Raw genomic sequence first — 13,736 nt, forward strand, 5'->3', positions numbered from 1 at the left:
TAGAGGCACCGTCTTGTATTACCCAACTCATAATAGCCAATCCTGAACAAAGGTGAATAGTTGTCTTCTATATCATCTGGTGTTCAATAGCAAGCAGGGCCCAGTAATAGTTAGCAACTACTTTTCAAAGCTGTATAAGGAATGACCACTTTGGGGAACTTGTAGCTTATTCTTATTATTTTATTCTGGCTACTCTCTTGTGCCTGGTCTTTAAGGTCAGAAATTTCCAGAAAAATGGACTTTTCGGGGTCATAAGGACCCCAAAGGGAGAAACTGATAGACAGATTTCTTTAGATCTTCTAGGGCTGAAGCCTATTATGGGTCTTACTTGAAAGGAGCAGGGTTGGGGGTAATTTGGTAAATAGAGGCCATTAGGATACTTGATGGAGAATGTGGGTTCTCTAAAACCTGAAGAGTCCTATGAGTTTTTGGGCTTCCCTTTTAATTTGGGAAGTGAATGTCAGTAGCTAATTCTAGACTGTGCATTGAATCTTCTGGTTTTCTCCACCTATTCTGTTCTACAAAACTTGACTGAATTCTAGGATTGAATTCTTCCTCTTTACCCTTCATATGAGCCACCTATAGATCTAAGGCTTCTGTCATAATGGCCTCTTCTGTTACTGGCCAATGTTATGACATCAATGTAGTTGTATATACCATTGTGCTTAGGAAGGGAGGCCTTTTTTTATTCATTCTGTGGTAACATGGAGGAGGTCAGTAACTATATATACCACTTACTCTGGTCCTAGTCTACCTTGTCTATAACATTGATGAGGCCAGGAGCAACATAAAGATGACAGCTTCATTTAGTTCCCTCTAGTCTACTGTAAACTGCCAGGTGCATATGACTTCTTCATGGGGGTCATAGACTTGTAGGGAGATCTGATATAACAAAGTATTCCAGGTTCCCTCATCACCATCATTAGAGAAAAAATAGTTTACATTCTCCTGTGATCTGCTGTTTGTTGTTAACTACCTGAGAGACTTCAGAAACTCTAAGGATTTCCATTTGTCCCTTCCCACAGTAATATGCATAAAGGTTGCCAAAATGACCTACACAGATAATGACTCCTAAGAATCCATGATACTCTATTCCCTCCATGATCTGCCCTTTTTTACTCTTCCTTAAATGATTTAAATGGGTAGGGGATTTAGAGGATACCTTAGGCTTGGGAAAGATACCGAGGGATAGCTATTGCCCTGAAGTTGAATTACCCTGTCCCATTTTACTAGTTCTCCCATACAATGGTTTTCTGGTGTGTCCTATCAATCCTTGTCCGGGAAGATCCCTTTGGTTTTTGTTAATAGCTTTGTTGGTTGCTCTTTGGCTTTCATTACACTGTATTTAATAGTCAAGAACTTTATTTCTACTTGATGAATGTTCTGTTCTCATCCTTCAGTCTTATTACACCAACCATACTGCAGGACGGTCAACAACCAAGAAATGCTAGATTTGGTGCTTTCTTTTCTTAGCAACCTTTTTTTTTTTTTTAACACCCACTAAGCTAATCCTGGTTGAGCCTGCTCATTGTTCCATTGAGAGGACTCCCCATATATCTTTACAGGGGCCTCATTTTTGGTTATCCTTCAGTCACTTCACTCTCCATACTAGAAATGCCCATCCTCCAACTCAGCCAGTGTTTTGTGTTTTGCATCAAGGGTGTGATGGATTCAGTCTTACCATCTCCTGAGTTGATACATTATATGTTCAGTGTAAGCATTTATACCTAGGAAATTGGCAAAGCTACAAATCAAAGTTTGATTTATTGTTTTGGTTTATTGTGTGAATATTTTTTTTAGAGAACCCATTGTTAAATATTGACCAGCATACACATACTTCAAGGCCGTCTCATCTCATCCTAATTAACAGTTATATCAGTTGTTAAGACAAGGCCTGATACATAGTTTATTTAGCCCTAACATAGCAAGGAATATGCAAAAAGGATCCAGTATTACTTCTGTAGAAGCAACTTTTGACTTGATATGAAAATGTGCCTGTTCATTAGGGTAAGATGAGATGAACTGTGTCATCTTTAAGCATCCACAAAGTTAAAAGATCCTACCCCTCCACCCTACTTCCAATTTGGTTTGGGAATTTTATGCTTCAGGTGAACAGGAAGCCTTTTCAATATAGCCAAAGGCCCCACTAGTAATCTCTATCTAGGGAGCTTTGGCCACCCCTAGGCCAGTTAAGTCCTGTCTTTTTTGCTTTTCCTAACCTATGAATCCATGTTGGGGGAAGGAATCAAGGGGAAATTTTGGTAGACAGATACTTGTGCTGTTACATTGGTAAATAACCAAGAGGTGAGTAATATCCTGGAAGAAAAAGGAGAGATTATCTAGGAGGAAAGGGGTGGTTAGCAGGTTGAAAAAAAATGCTTAGTCAAGAGGGCAGAGGAAAGATTAAGAAAAGGTAATTCTATTTAGCAATTAAAAGAGAATTGGAGAGAGCAGGTTCTGCTAAATGTTATGGTTAGATTGCTAGGGTTTGAAAGTATATGGGAGCAAAGGCAGTATTTTAACTAATAATTTGACTCTAAATGGGAGATGAGTAAACTGACTATAGTTTGAGAGATGATAGGCTTCAGTGGTGGATTCTCCCTATACCTATATATAGTCTGATAATTTATCCAAAAATTTTTATCAAATGGTGATGAAACTTTTGACTACTATGCAGACTTGTCCTTGAATGATGCACATATATTTTGTAATGATCTTCTTGTCAGTCTCTCTAACCCCTGTCTCTTCCAGGTTCAAATATTAAAAAAAAAAGTTTGGCATTTAAAGCCTTTAATAAATCTGGCCATTTCCTATTCTTCTCATCTTAAAGTTTATTCCCCTACCTCCAGGTACTGTATGATCCAGCCATATCAGTCTTGCTATTTCTCATACATCTCCCAAAACTCTCACTGGCTGTTTCCCATACCTGGAATATTCTCCCTCCTTGTCTCTACTTCCTGGCTTCCTTTCAGACATGGCTTAAACCACATCTACAGGAGGCTTTATCTAGTCTATACAGTTTTTCAAGAAAACATTTGTTGTAAATATTGAGAGACCCAGGTCACATTAAAAATTTATGAAGTTTTGTATTTAAAGCTCTTCCATATTTTAGATTAAAATGCAAATTATCAATTATTTTAGATAGAACAATATTTGCTTATTGTTAACTTCAAATGGGGTCTCAGTATTTAAACTTATATTTATAAATTTTTAATCTGCTTTACAAATTTCAGTGAAATAGATTATAATTACCTTTTGACAAATTTTATGATATTTCTACCATAATTAGTAATGTTCATGCTTTTATTAACAGAAATGGATGATGAAGACTGTGAAAGAAGAAGAATGGAGTGCTTAGATGAAATGTCAAATCTTGAAAAACAGTTTACAGACCTCAAAGATCAGTAAGTAGTGGATCTACAACAGGTCATTTCCACTGATTCCATACACTAATAAAAGTACAATTAGAATTATAGGAACCGAGATTTAGAACTAAAGATACCTTAAAATTATATTATATTTGAATAAATTTTATTTTTTGCATATTACAGGACAGACTTTCTGTTCTGGGAAGAGGCTGCCTTTTTTTTTTTTTGAAGACCCCATTAGTTAACCTGTGGTTTCTCAGTTAGGGTTTATAAAGCAATGGATTCTATGTTTCTATGTTATGAAAAGTTTTTCATTTGGAATTTACTCATTAAAATGTTTTCCCTGCATTACTGCTACCATGTAGTTTATCTAACCACTAAAAAATCCAAACAAATCATATAGATTTGAAACAAAGTAATTAGGATTCCAGTCTATCCTATTCACTATTTCCTTTTTATCTTTTTGAAATTTTATATTTATCGATTCCTTTGTTTTTTACATTAAATTTATTTTTGAATATAGTATTCTCCTCTATGATTTTTTTAAAAAGAAAGAAAAAATAAATGTAGCAAACCCAACCAGTACTTCAACTGAATCTGATAGTATCCTCTAATTATAGTCCTTGTCTCTATGATAAATGTAGGGAATTGCAGTTTTTTAGCTTTCCTTTGGTGCCAACTTTGGCTGTTATAATTCAGTGGGGTTTAGTTCCCTTTATTGACAGTGTTCTTCCTGTTTAGATTGTTGTAGTTATTGCATATGTTGTTTTCCTATTGTATTTCACACTGTATCATTCAATATAAGTTTTCCTAAGTGTCTCTGACTTTTTTATATTCAACATTTCTTATGGGACAGTTATGTTCAATTACATTCATGTACCAGACATTTTTTTAGCCTTTCACCTATAGGTTTTTACTCTATTTCCAAGTTTTTGCCACAACAAAAAAATGCTACTCTGATTATTTTGGTGAATAAAGTACCTTTTTGCCTTTGATATTCTTGCATTATGTGACTACCAATGGGTGAAAAAGAATAGACATTTTGTTTACTTTTTTAGCATAATTTCAAATTGCTTTCTAGAATGACTGGATCAATAAAAAATTTCCAACAACAGTGTATTAGCATGTCTCCTTATAGTACCCATAGCATTGACCATTTCCATAATTTTAGTATTTATACCTTGTGTGAGGTGAAAACTCAAGAAAGTTGTTTTGATTTGCATTTCTTTTTAAAAAATGTTTTTTATTGATGTTTTTTGTTTATAATTTTACTGTAGTTATATCCCAAATATCCTTCCCTTCCCAGAGTGTCATCCCAGGTGACAAATAGTATTTTTTTAGAGGGGGAAAAGTCAGTACAACTGAATAATACAATTAAAAGTCAGAAAAATAGTGTGTAATATGTAATATCTGTGGGCTTCCCATTTCCATGAAGGATATCGGCTAGGGGTGTCTTCTTTGTTGCAGTCCTTCTTGATCATTATAAATCCATTTATTTATTTATTTTTGGTTTGTGGCTCAGACTTTGATTTCATACCTTCATTACCTGAGCACAAAAGCAATTACAAGGAATGGGAGAGGAGAAAGGGACTAATGAATCATGATGATAGGCAACTGTCAAGGGAGTTTTGCTTACCTAAATCAACTTGAGGTTTTCTTAGTACCTATCCTTATTGAATATCATTCTGCCATGAAAATTAAATCTTTTTTGTTAACAATTTAATGACCTTTTGAATATCTCATAAACTACCCAGATACTGGCCTGAGTCCAGTCTCAGAATAATTAAAATAGTTTTGCAAGATTACAACATTTTTTTAAACCCTTAACTTCTGTGTATTGGCCCCTAGGTGGAAGAGTGGTAAGGGTGGGCATTGGGGGTCAAGTGACTTGCCCAGGGTCATGTGGGAATTTTCTGAGGCTGGATTTGAACCTAGGACCTCCCGTCTCTAGGCCTGACTCTCAATCCACTGAGCTATCCAGCTGCCCTGCAAGATTACGACATAATGAGATCTCAGAAATAGGGGCTAGAGAAGAAGGTGAGCCCAGATTAGCCTTGATGCTTCTGGTGGTACTTTTGCTGATACTTTTGGAAATGGTGGTTCCAAAAAACAAAACAACAAAAAACCCCAACAAATCACTAGCATTAAAAATGAAAAGGGTTGAATATACCACCAGTGAACATGAAATTAAAACAATTTTTAGGAGTTATTTTGCCCAATTGTATGCCAACAAATTTAACAATGTAAATGAAATAGAAGAAGTCTTACAAAGGTATAAACTACCTAGACTGTAAGAAGAGGAAATAGAGGACCTAAATAAACCTGTTTTAGAAAAAGAAATTGAATAGGTCATGAATGAACTTCCTAAGGAAAAAACATCAAAGACCAAATGAATTTACAAGTGAATTCTGCCAATTTTTAAAGATAAACTATTTCAGTGTTAAATAAATTATTGGAAATAGCAGATAAAGAAAGATTTTTACTAAACTCCTATTATGAAACAAAAATGGAGCAGATACTTAAACCAGGAAGAACAAAAACAGAGAAAGAAAATTACAAACCATTTTCATTAATGAGTACGATTGCAAAAATTCCTAAATAAAATGCTAGCTAGAAGACTACAACAATATATCACAAAGAGTATATGTTTATAAGGGTTGTTTAATATAAGGAAAAATGATGAACATAATAACAAAAGTAACAGAATAATATAATTATATTGATAAATACAAGAAAAGCTTTTGACGAGATACAACACTCATTTTATTAAAAGCACTGGAAAACATAGGTATAAATGGATTTTTCCTTAAAATGAGAAGAAGAATCTATCTAAAACCATCAGGAAGTATTATTCGTAATGAGGGTAAGCTAGAAGCCTTCCTATAATAAGATCAGGAGTGAAACAAGGATGTCTATTATCACCAATATTATTTAATATTGTATTAGAAAGGCCAGCAATAGCAATAAGAGAAGAAATGGAAATTGAAGGAATCAGAATGGGCAAAGAGGTAATAAAATTCATCTCTTTTTGCATAATATGGTTTGTATGGAAAATCCTAGAAATCCAAACAAAAAAGTTATTATCAATAGTTTTAATAAAGTAGCAGGATATAAAAATCATATTTGATCATCGACATCTATATATCACTAACAAAGTGCAAGAAGAGATAAAAAGAGATACCCCATTTAAAATAACCCTAGAAAGAATAAAATATCTGGGAGCATAACTCTTTGATAAAAATTGTTCAGAAAACCAAAAAGCAGTCTGGCAGAAACTAGGTATAAACCAATATCTTTCACCATTTACCAAGATAAAATCAATATGACATGAAAGGAGATATCATAAGCAAATTAGAAGGACAGGGAACATGTTACCTATCATATTTATGGATCAGAGAGGAATTTATAAACAAACAAGAAATAGCATAGTGGATAATTTTGATGAAAATAAAAAGGGTTTGTACAAATAAAACTAATGTAGCCACAATTAAAAGGAAAGCAAAAAAAAAAAAACTGGGGAACAATTTTGTCAACAGTTTCTTAGAGAGAGAGGTCTTATATCTCAAATATATGGAGAACTTTGTCCGATTTATAAGAATATGTGCTATTTCCTAAAGGATATATCAGAATATATAAACAGTTTTTGGGTGAAGAAATCAAAATCACATGTAGACATATGAAAAAATGTTCTAAATCATTACTAGTTAAAAACATACAAATCAAAACAATCCTTTCAGATTGGTTAAAATGATCAAAGAGCAAAATGATAAATGTTGGAGGGGATGTGGAAAATGGGGACACTGATACACTGTTGATGGAACTGTGAATTGGTCCAACCAGTTTGGATCAATCTGGAATTATGCCCAAAGAGTTATAATAAAACTGTATTTACCCTTATGCCCAACAATATGACTGTTATGTCTGTTTTCCAATGTAATCAGAGAAAAAGAAAAAGAACTATATATTCTGAAACAAAGAACTGGAAATTAAGGGGGGATGTCCATTAATTGGGAAATGGCTAAAAAACTTGTAGTATATGATGATGGAATACCACTACACTGTAAAAAAATGATGAGCAGGTTAATTTAAAAAAATGGGAAGACCTACATGAGAATATGAAAGAATGAAATGAGTAGAACTAAGAGAATATTATATATACCAATAGAATTAATATTTGAACAATAACTTGTGAATGTCCATCTCCAGATAAAGAAACACAGAAGTCATAGTTTATATATACTTTTTTTTTGGTCAAATGATGCCTCTTCTAGTATGGGGAAAGGAGGGATGGATGGAGGGATATGCCTAGGTATTTTAATGTAACCAACAAACTAATAATAAAAGAATGGTGGATCCTCACTGGGAGGCACAAATGAATTGCCTAGAAACACAATGTGAGTATGTGCTATGTTTTAAGTAATTAATAGTACTTTGAAGATAATTGTTGTAAACTGTTTTTTAGGACCTCCAGCTTTCTAGGGTCTTCCAGCCTGGTAACTTAAGCCTCTTCTAAATACTACCAGAGGTAGGGGTTCTTTTCATAATTCAGTTTATCTTTGAAACAACCTGCAGGGACTGAGATTATAGGCTAGAGAAAGAAATATTCCATTATTAGGAGATGACAAATTAAAAATTAATTGTATCCAGTTCTTGGTAAGAATGGATGCCTTTTTTTTTTATTGGTAGTAGCCTTTACCTAACTATCTTAGTATGATTCAAGCCTCTTTAAAAAAGGCCTCTCCCCAATTTAAGGGAGTCACATTTGTGTTAACTGGTGTCCATTGACTTTTTTGAAATAACTCTACAGCTGAACCCAGTACTCCTTAAACCTGTGATTGTATATGGACATAGCCAGCCATTGCTATGAAGAGCCCTGCAGTGAGAATATAAACCAGGGCATATCCTTTTGTTAGGGGTTATCTAACAGCTATACTGAAGAAACTGTTTTTGTTTGTTTAAAAAAATCATATTTGAGAGATTAAGTACAAATTTGCCACAAGATATTTGTTGTGATTTTTTGGAATATACCATTGGGAGAGGTATTTTATTTTAAAAGACAATGCCATATTCTCCCCAGGAGCTCAGAGACATTTCTGGAAGTGGAAATATGGACACATGCCAATTACACTTCATTTGATGAGTAGATGAGGGTTTTATATCAGTTTAAAAAGTTTCCACTCTCACCTCTAAACTATGAATGATAATTCTCATATTCTCTCCCTATCCCTCCACCTCCCCAGTCCTAGTCTCTCTCTCTCTCTCTGCTTCTGTCTCTTTTTCTTTTCTTCATTCTTTCTCCCCCTTGCCCCAGACTAAAAAACATTTCTCTAACCCTACTTTAAAAGGCTATTGCTTGCACCACACAGGAATTAGAGCCTGTGAGAGTACTAGCCTGTAAGAGTCTGGCTTTGTAGCTTTCCTTCCTTCCTTCCTTCCTTCCTTCCTTCCTTCCTTCCTTCCTTCCTTCCTTCCTTCCTTCCTTCCTTCCTTCCTTCCTTCCTTCCTTCCCAACAGCAGTAATATCCATACTTGCTGACACAGGAGGGCTGTGGCACATCATGCCTACAGCAGCCTTCTACATAGGGAGTTAGGTTTACCTTAGTGGACTGAGTCATACCCCACCAGTGCCTGTGTTTTAGTGGTTAGACCTACAGCAACATTCTCTCTCAGCACTGGGCAGAAACACTCAGGTCCTGGTACTAATAGTTATCCTGCTTTGGTATAGGGAGAATAGCTGACTTTGGCATAATGGGCACCAAGCAGAGGGCCCTAATGACAACTAGCCTTGGGGCCAGTAGACAGAGATAAGGGTCCTAAGAGCAATACCCTTTGATAATTGTACAGTTCTATTCTGGGGAAGGCTTGGAGGACTAAATGGTGGCGTTCCCCTAACCTAGGGAAGGTATGATTATCTGACAGCTTCCCACAGGAGAAAGGAGGCAGTCCCTTAGAGGCTTTTCTTATGAAAGGCAAAGATTTTATATTACTTTCTTCCTCAGAGACTCAGGAAAAGAAGATTGTACCTGGTGGCCCAAAGAATACTAAGTGGGTGGCAAAATAGGGGGATTCCCCCTGACCTCTGATAAGGATAATTGACTGTGTAGGAAATGTCATGATGATCTTTGCCATATCCTACTAGATCCCACTATGAACTACAAAAAATTTTCATTATGAACCATATAAATCTGATTGTTGGTCTCAGTTCTTCTTGGGACTTTTCCAGATTCAGTCACTTTTTAAGGGAGCCATTATAGTATTTTATTTTATTTTGTTTTGTTTTTTGTTATGTTTCTATTTTTTTCCTTTAAATACTGCTTTTTTCAAGCTTCTTTTAATATTGGAGGTTAGGATAGAACAGTACCAAGACCTAGTCATTTAAGTGATGGAAGGTCCTCTAGAAGATTGTTAAAGGCCTCACCATCAAGGGGTAGCAAGTGATAGGAGCAAAGGGGTAGAGTGCGGTAGGATCAATATTTTCATAATTTTTCCCAATGAAGTTTAGGCTTGGGGCTCTCTCAGATATTTGGCTAGTGAATCATAAATAGTGCCCTCTGTGGAGCTTAGCTAAATCAACTCAAATTATCTTCAGTGTCTATCTTTGTTGAATAACATTTTCTTGTCATGACAAAGTAAAACTGTTCTTGCTAACTATTAAATCACCTAAGGCAATGATGGGCAAATTACGGCCCATGGGCCAGATGCTGCCCTCTGAAACATTCTATCCAGCTGTGCGACATCATTCCTAATCTGATGAATACAGTGAGTAGGATACAATACAATGAAACCTCGAAAGAGTTGCCTTAGAAACAGACTGATAGATGAGCATTTCCTTTCCTTTGGCCCCCTCTTTAAAAAGTTTGCCCATCACTGACCTAAGGATGTGTCACTTTATTCTGATATTGAATTGGAACTACCAAGACAGTGGCCTGAGTCAGACCCAGTTCATGACAGCCAATATAACACCCAAGCAGTATAATGCATAGGCGTTCTGCTCTGGAGTTACAACAGTAGCAAGGCCAGTATAACACCCAAGTAATCAAGAGTTTAGGTAGTCTGAGACAGAGCCACAGTAGGAGATAGCCAGTTTGGGGCCAAGCACTAAGACCATAGTCACAGCAGTGGGGAAGACCTGTGCAGTGCCTAAGTAGTCAGTGACAGAACCACAAGAGAAGACAGATCTAGTACAGTGTCTAGGGAGCCCTGCCAGAGATGCAGCAGGAGACAAGGCCAGAACAATTAACGAGATCCTGTATAGGAGTCATGTAAATCAGTGATATAGACAATAAGTTCGGGTGGCCAGGTCAAGACCTTCACAAAAGGTGGAACCAATTCTGAATTGAGGACTATGAAGGAAAGTAAATAATTACTAGTAAGATGCCAAAACCTGAGACAAGCCAACAGGAGGCTGAGCTAGAAGCCACAGATTCCTATAAACTGGAGAGAATAGTCCCTTATCACTTTACATGGATTGGCAGAGGTAGTAGCATTTGGTCTACAGGGTGAAGAGAAATAAGCAGGGGCCCACTACTCTATCCAAAGGTGCTATCAAGAAAAAAGAGTCTGACATAAGCATAAAGCCCTTTTATGACATAAATATGGTGCTGATATCTAAACCAGGAAGAGCAAAAGCAGAAATCAGGAAAAGCAAAAACAGATAATGAAAACTATAGACCAATATCTCTAATGAATATCAATACAAAAACTTTAAACTATCTTTAAACTAAATGCTATCAAGGAGATAACAGCAAAATCTCACAATGTTCAGGTAGAATTTATAACCAGGGATGCAGGGTTGGTCAACAGTGGTAGGAAAACTATCAGCTATCAATTATTGACCATATCAGTAACAAAACTAAACAAATCATATGATTATCTCAATAGATATAGAAAAAAAGTTTAGACAAACTATAATACCTGCTCCTATTAAAAAATAGGAAGCATAAGAATGAGTGAAACTTTCTTTAAAATGATAAATATTTAATCATTTAAAATCATTTAAAATCATCAACAGCATTATCTGTAATGGGGACAAGCTAGAAGCCTTCCCAGTAAAATCAGGGATAAAGCAAGGAAGCCCATTACCACCACTGTTATTCAGTATCCTACTAGAAATGCTAGCTATAGCAATAAGAGAAGATTAAATTAAAGGAATTAGAATAGGCAATGAAGAAACAAAACTACCACCCTTTGCAGATGATATGATGGTATACTTAGAGAATCCTAGAAAATCAGCTAAAAAACTAGTTGAAATAATTAATATTAGCAAAGTTCCAGGATATAAAATAAATCCATACAAATTATCATCATTTCTATATATTACTCACAAAGCCCAGCCATAAGAGATAGAAAAAGAAATTCCATTTAAATTAAATGTAAATATTATAGAATATCTGGAGCTGGAGTCTGTTTGCTAAGAAAAACCCAGGAACTATATGAACACAATTTCAAAACACTTTTTACACAGATTATCAGCTCTAAACAGAAAAATATTAATTGCAGATGGGTAGGCTGAGCAAATTGATAAAAATGACAATTCTACCACTATCAAAAATCATGAGAAAATCAATGAAAAAATGTGAAGGAAGATCCAAAACTGTGTTACAAAGCAATACTAATTAAAACAATCTGGTATTGGATAAGAAATAAAGTAGTAAATCATCAGAGAATTATAGAGCTCCATTTTAGAGCTATAAAAAGCATTATGTGATGCTAAATGAGTAATTTTGATTATAATAAATTAAAAAGGTTTATACAAGTAAAACCAATGTTACCAAAATTAGAAGGAAAATAAAATTTCCATAAAGCTAGAAAAAATTTTATGGCACATATCTCTTAAAAAGATCCCATTTCTGAAATATAAAGAGAATTGGGTCAAATTTAGAAAAATATAATTCATTCTCTAATTGATAAATAGTCAACAGGATATGAACAGGCAGTTTTCAGAAATAAAGCTTTCAATAGTCATATAAAATGCTCTAAATCATTCTTGATTAGAGATGTGTTGATTAAACCGGCTCTTTGGTACCATCTCACACCTATCAGACTGGCCAGTATAACAAGAAAAGAAAAAATAAATGTTGGAGGGGTTGTGGGAAATTGTTCCTATCATTCTGGAGAACAACTAACTATTCCCAAAGTGCATAACATTTGATCCAACAATATCACTACTAGGTCTGTATCCTAAAGAGATTTTTAAAAAGGGAAAAGAACCTATTTGTACAAAAAGATTTATTGCAGCTCTTTTTGTGGTACAGGAATTGGAAATTGAGGGAATGTATCAATTGGAGAATGGCTGAACAATTTGTGGTATTTGATTATAATGGAATACTATTTTGTTCTAAGAAATGATGAGCAGGATGATTTAAGAAAAACCTGGGAAGACTTGTATGAACTGATGCAAAGTGAAGTGAGAAGAACCAAGAGAACATTGTACACAGTAACAGCAATACTGTATGATGAACAACTATGAATGACTTAGCTATTCTCAGCAATATAGTGATCCAAGACAATCTCAAAGACTCGTGATGAAAAATAACATCCACCTCCAGAGAAAGAACTGATGGAGTCTTAATGAAGACTAAAAACATGTTATATTTCAATTTTCTTTTTTGTTTGTTCAAAATCTCTTCTAGAAAATGACTAATATGGAAAAATGTTTTATATGATTTGATTGCTCATGTAAAATCTGTATCAGATTGCTTACTGTCTCAGGGACAGGGGTGGGTTGGGAGGATTGGAGAGAGAGAGAGAATTTAGAAGTAAAAAAAAAAAAGAATGTTAAAATTGTTTTTACATGTAATTGTGGGAAAAAAGGAAAATAAACTACATTATGCTCAAAGGCACCATAGATAATGCTATAGTACCAAATAGCATAGCATCTAAATAGATAACGGTAGGGATTAAACCTGTGCTTTTTACTGATAATAGGGTAAGTCAATTTCTCAGCAAAATATAGTCCTAGAGTTGCTAAATCATTGAAAAGCATAAACAGGGTCATTTAGTCAGCATGTGTCAAGAGGCAGGGCTTGAACCTAGGTCTTTCTGTTTTGGAGGCCAGCTTTCTATCCACAATGTAACCTTACATTTCAAACATCTAAGTTCTTAAAGGAAAAATTAGTTGAATTATGGGTAGAAATAGTTCTTAAAAAACCTGCTTATTTGCTAGGACATTAAAAACCTCATAATTAAATACAGAAAAGCAGAAATATTAACTATGTCTTTTATTGACTATAACAATAAAAATTATAGTTAATAAAAAGGGCTCTGAAGAAAGGATTCAAACTTAAATGAAAATTGAGTAATGGATTCCTGAGTAATTGCTGGGTCAAACAACAAATTATAGAAACAATAAGTAATTTCAAGAAGAAA

General features: G+C 34.8%; 1 protein-coding gene across 2 annotated transcripts in view; it reads left to right on the plus strand.

The window, feature by feature from the left end:
* The window catches only part of BRMS1L (BRMS1 like transcriptional repressor), a 174,656-nt gene that overhangs the window by 18,046 nt on the left and 142,874 nt on the right, over window positions 1-13,736 (plus strand). For both annotated transcript variants that reach the window (XM_044664770.1, XM_044664771.1), the window contains exon 2: window positions 3,314-3,404. In XM_044664770.1, coding sequence (XP_044520705.1) covers window positions 3,314-3,404 — 91 coding nt within the window. The remainder of the gene's footprint in view (window positions 1-3,313; window positions 3,405-13,736) is intronic.

The sequence above is a fragment of the Gracilinanus agilis genome, chromosome 2 (genome assembly GCF_016433145.1).
Source record: "Gracilinanus agilis isolate LMUSP501 chromosome 2, AgileGrace, whole genome shotgun sequence".
NCBI lineage: Eukaryota > Metazoa > Chordata > Mammalia > Didelphimorphia > Didelphidae > Gracilinanus > Gracilinanus agilis.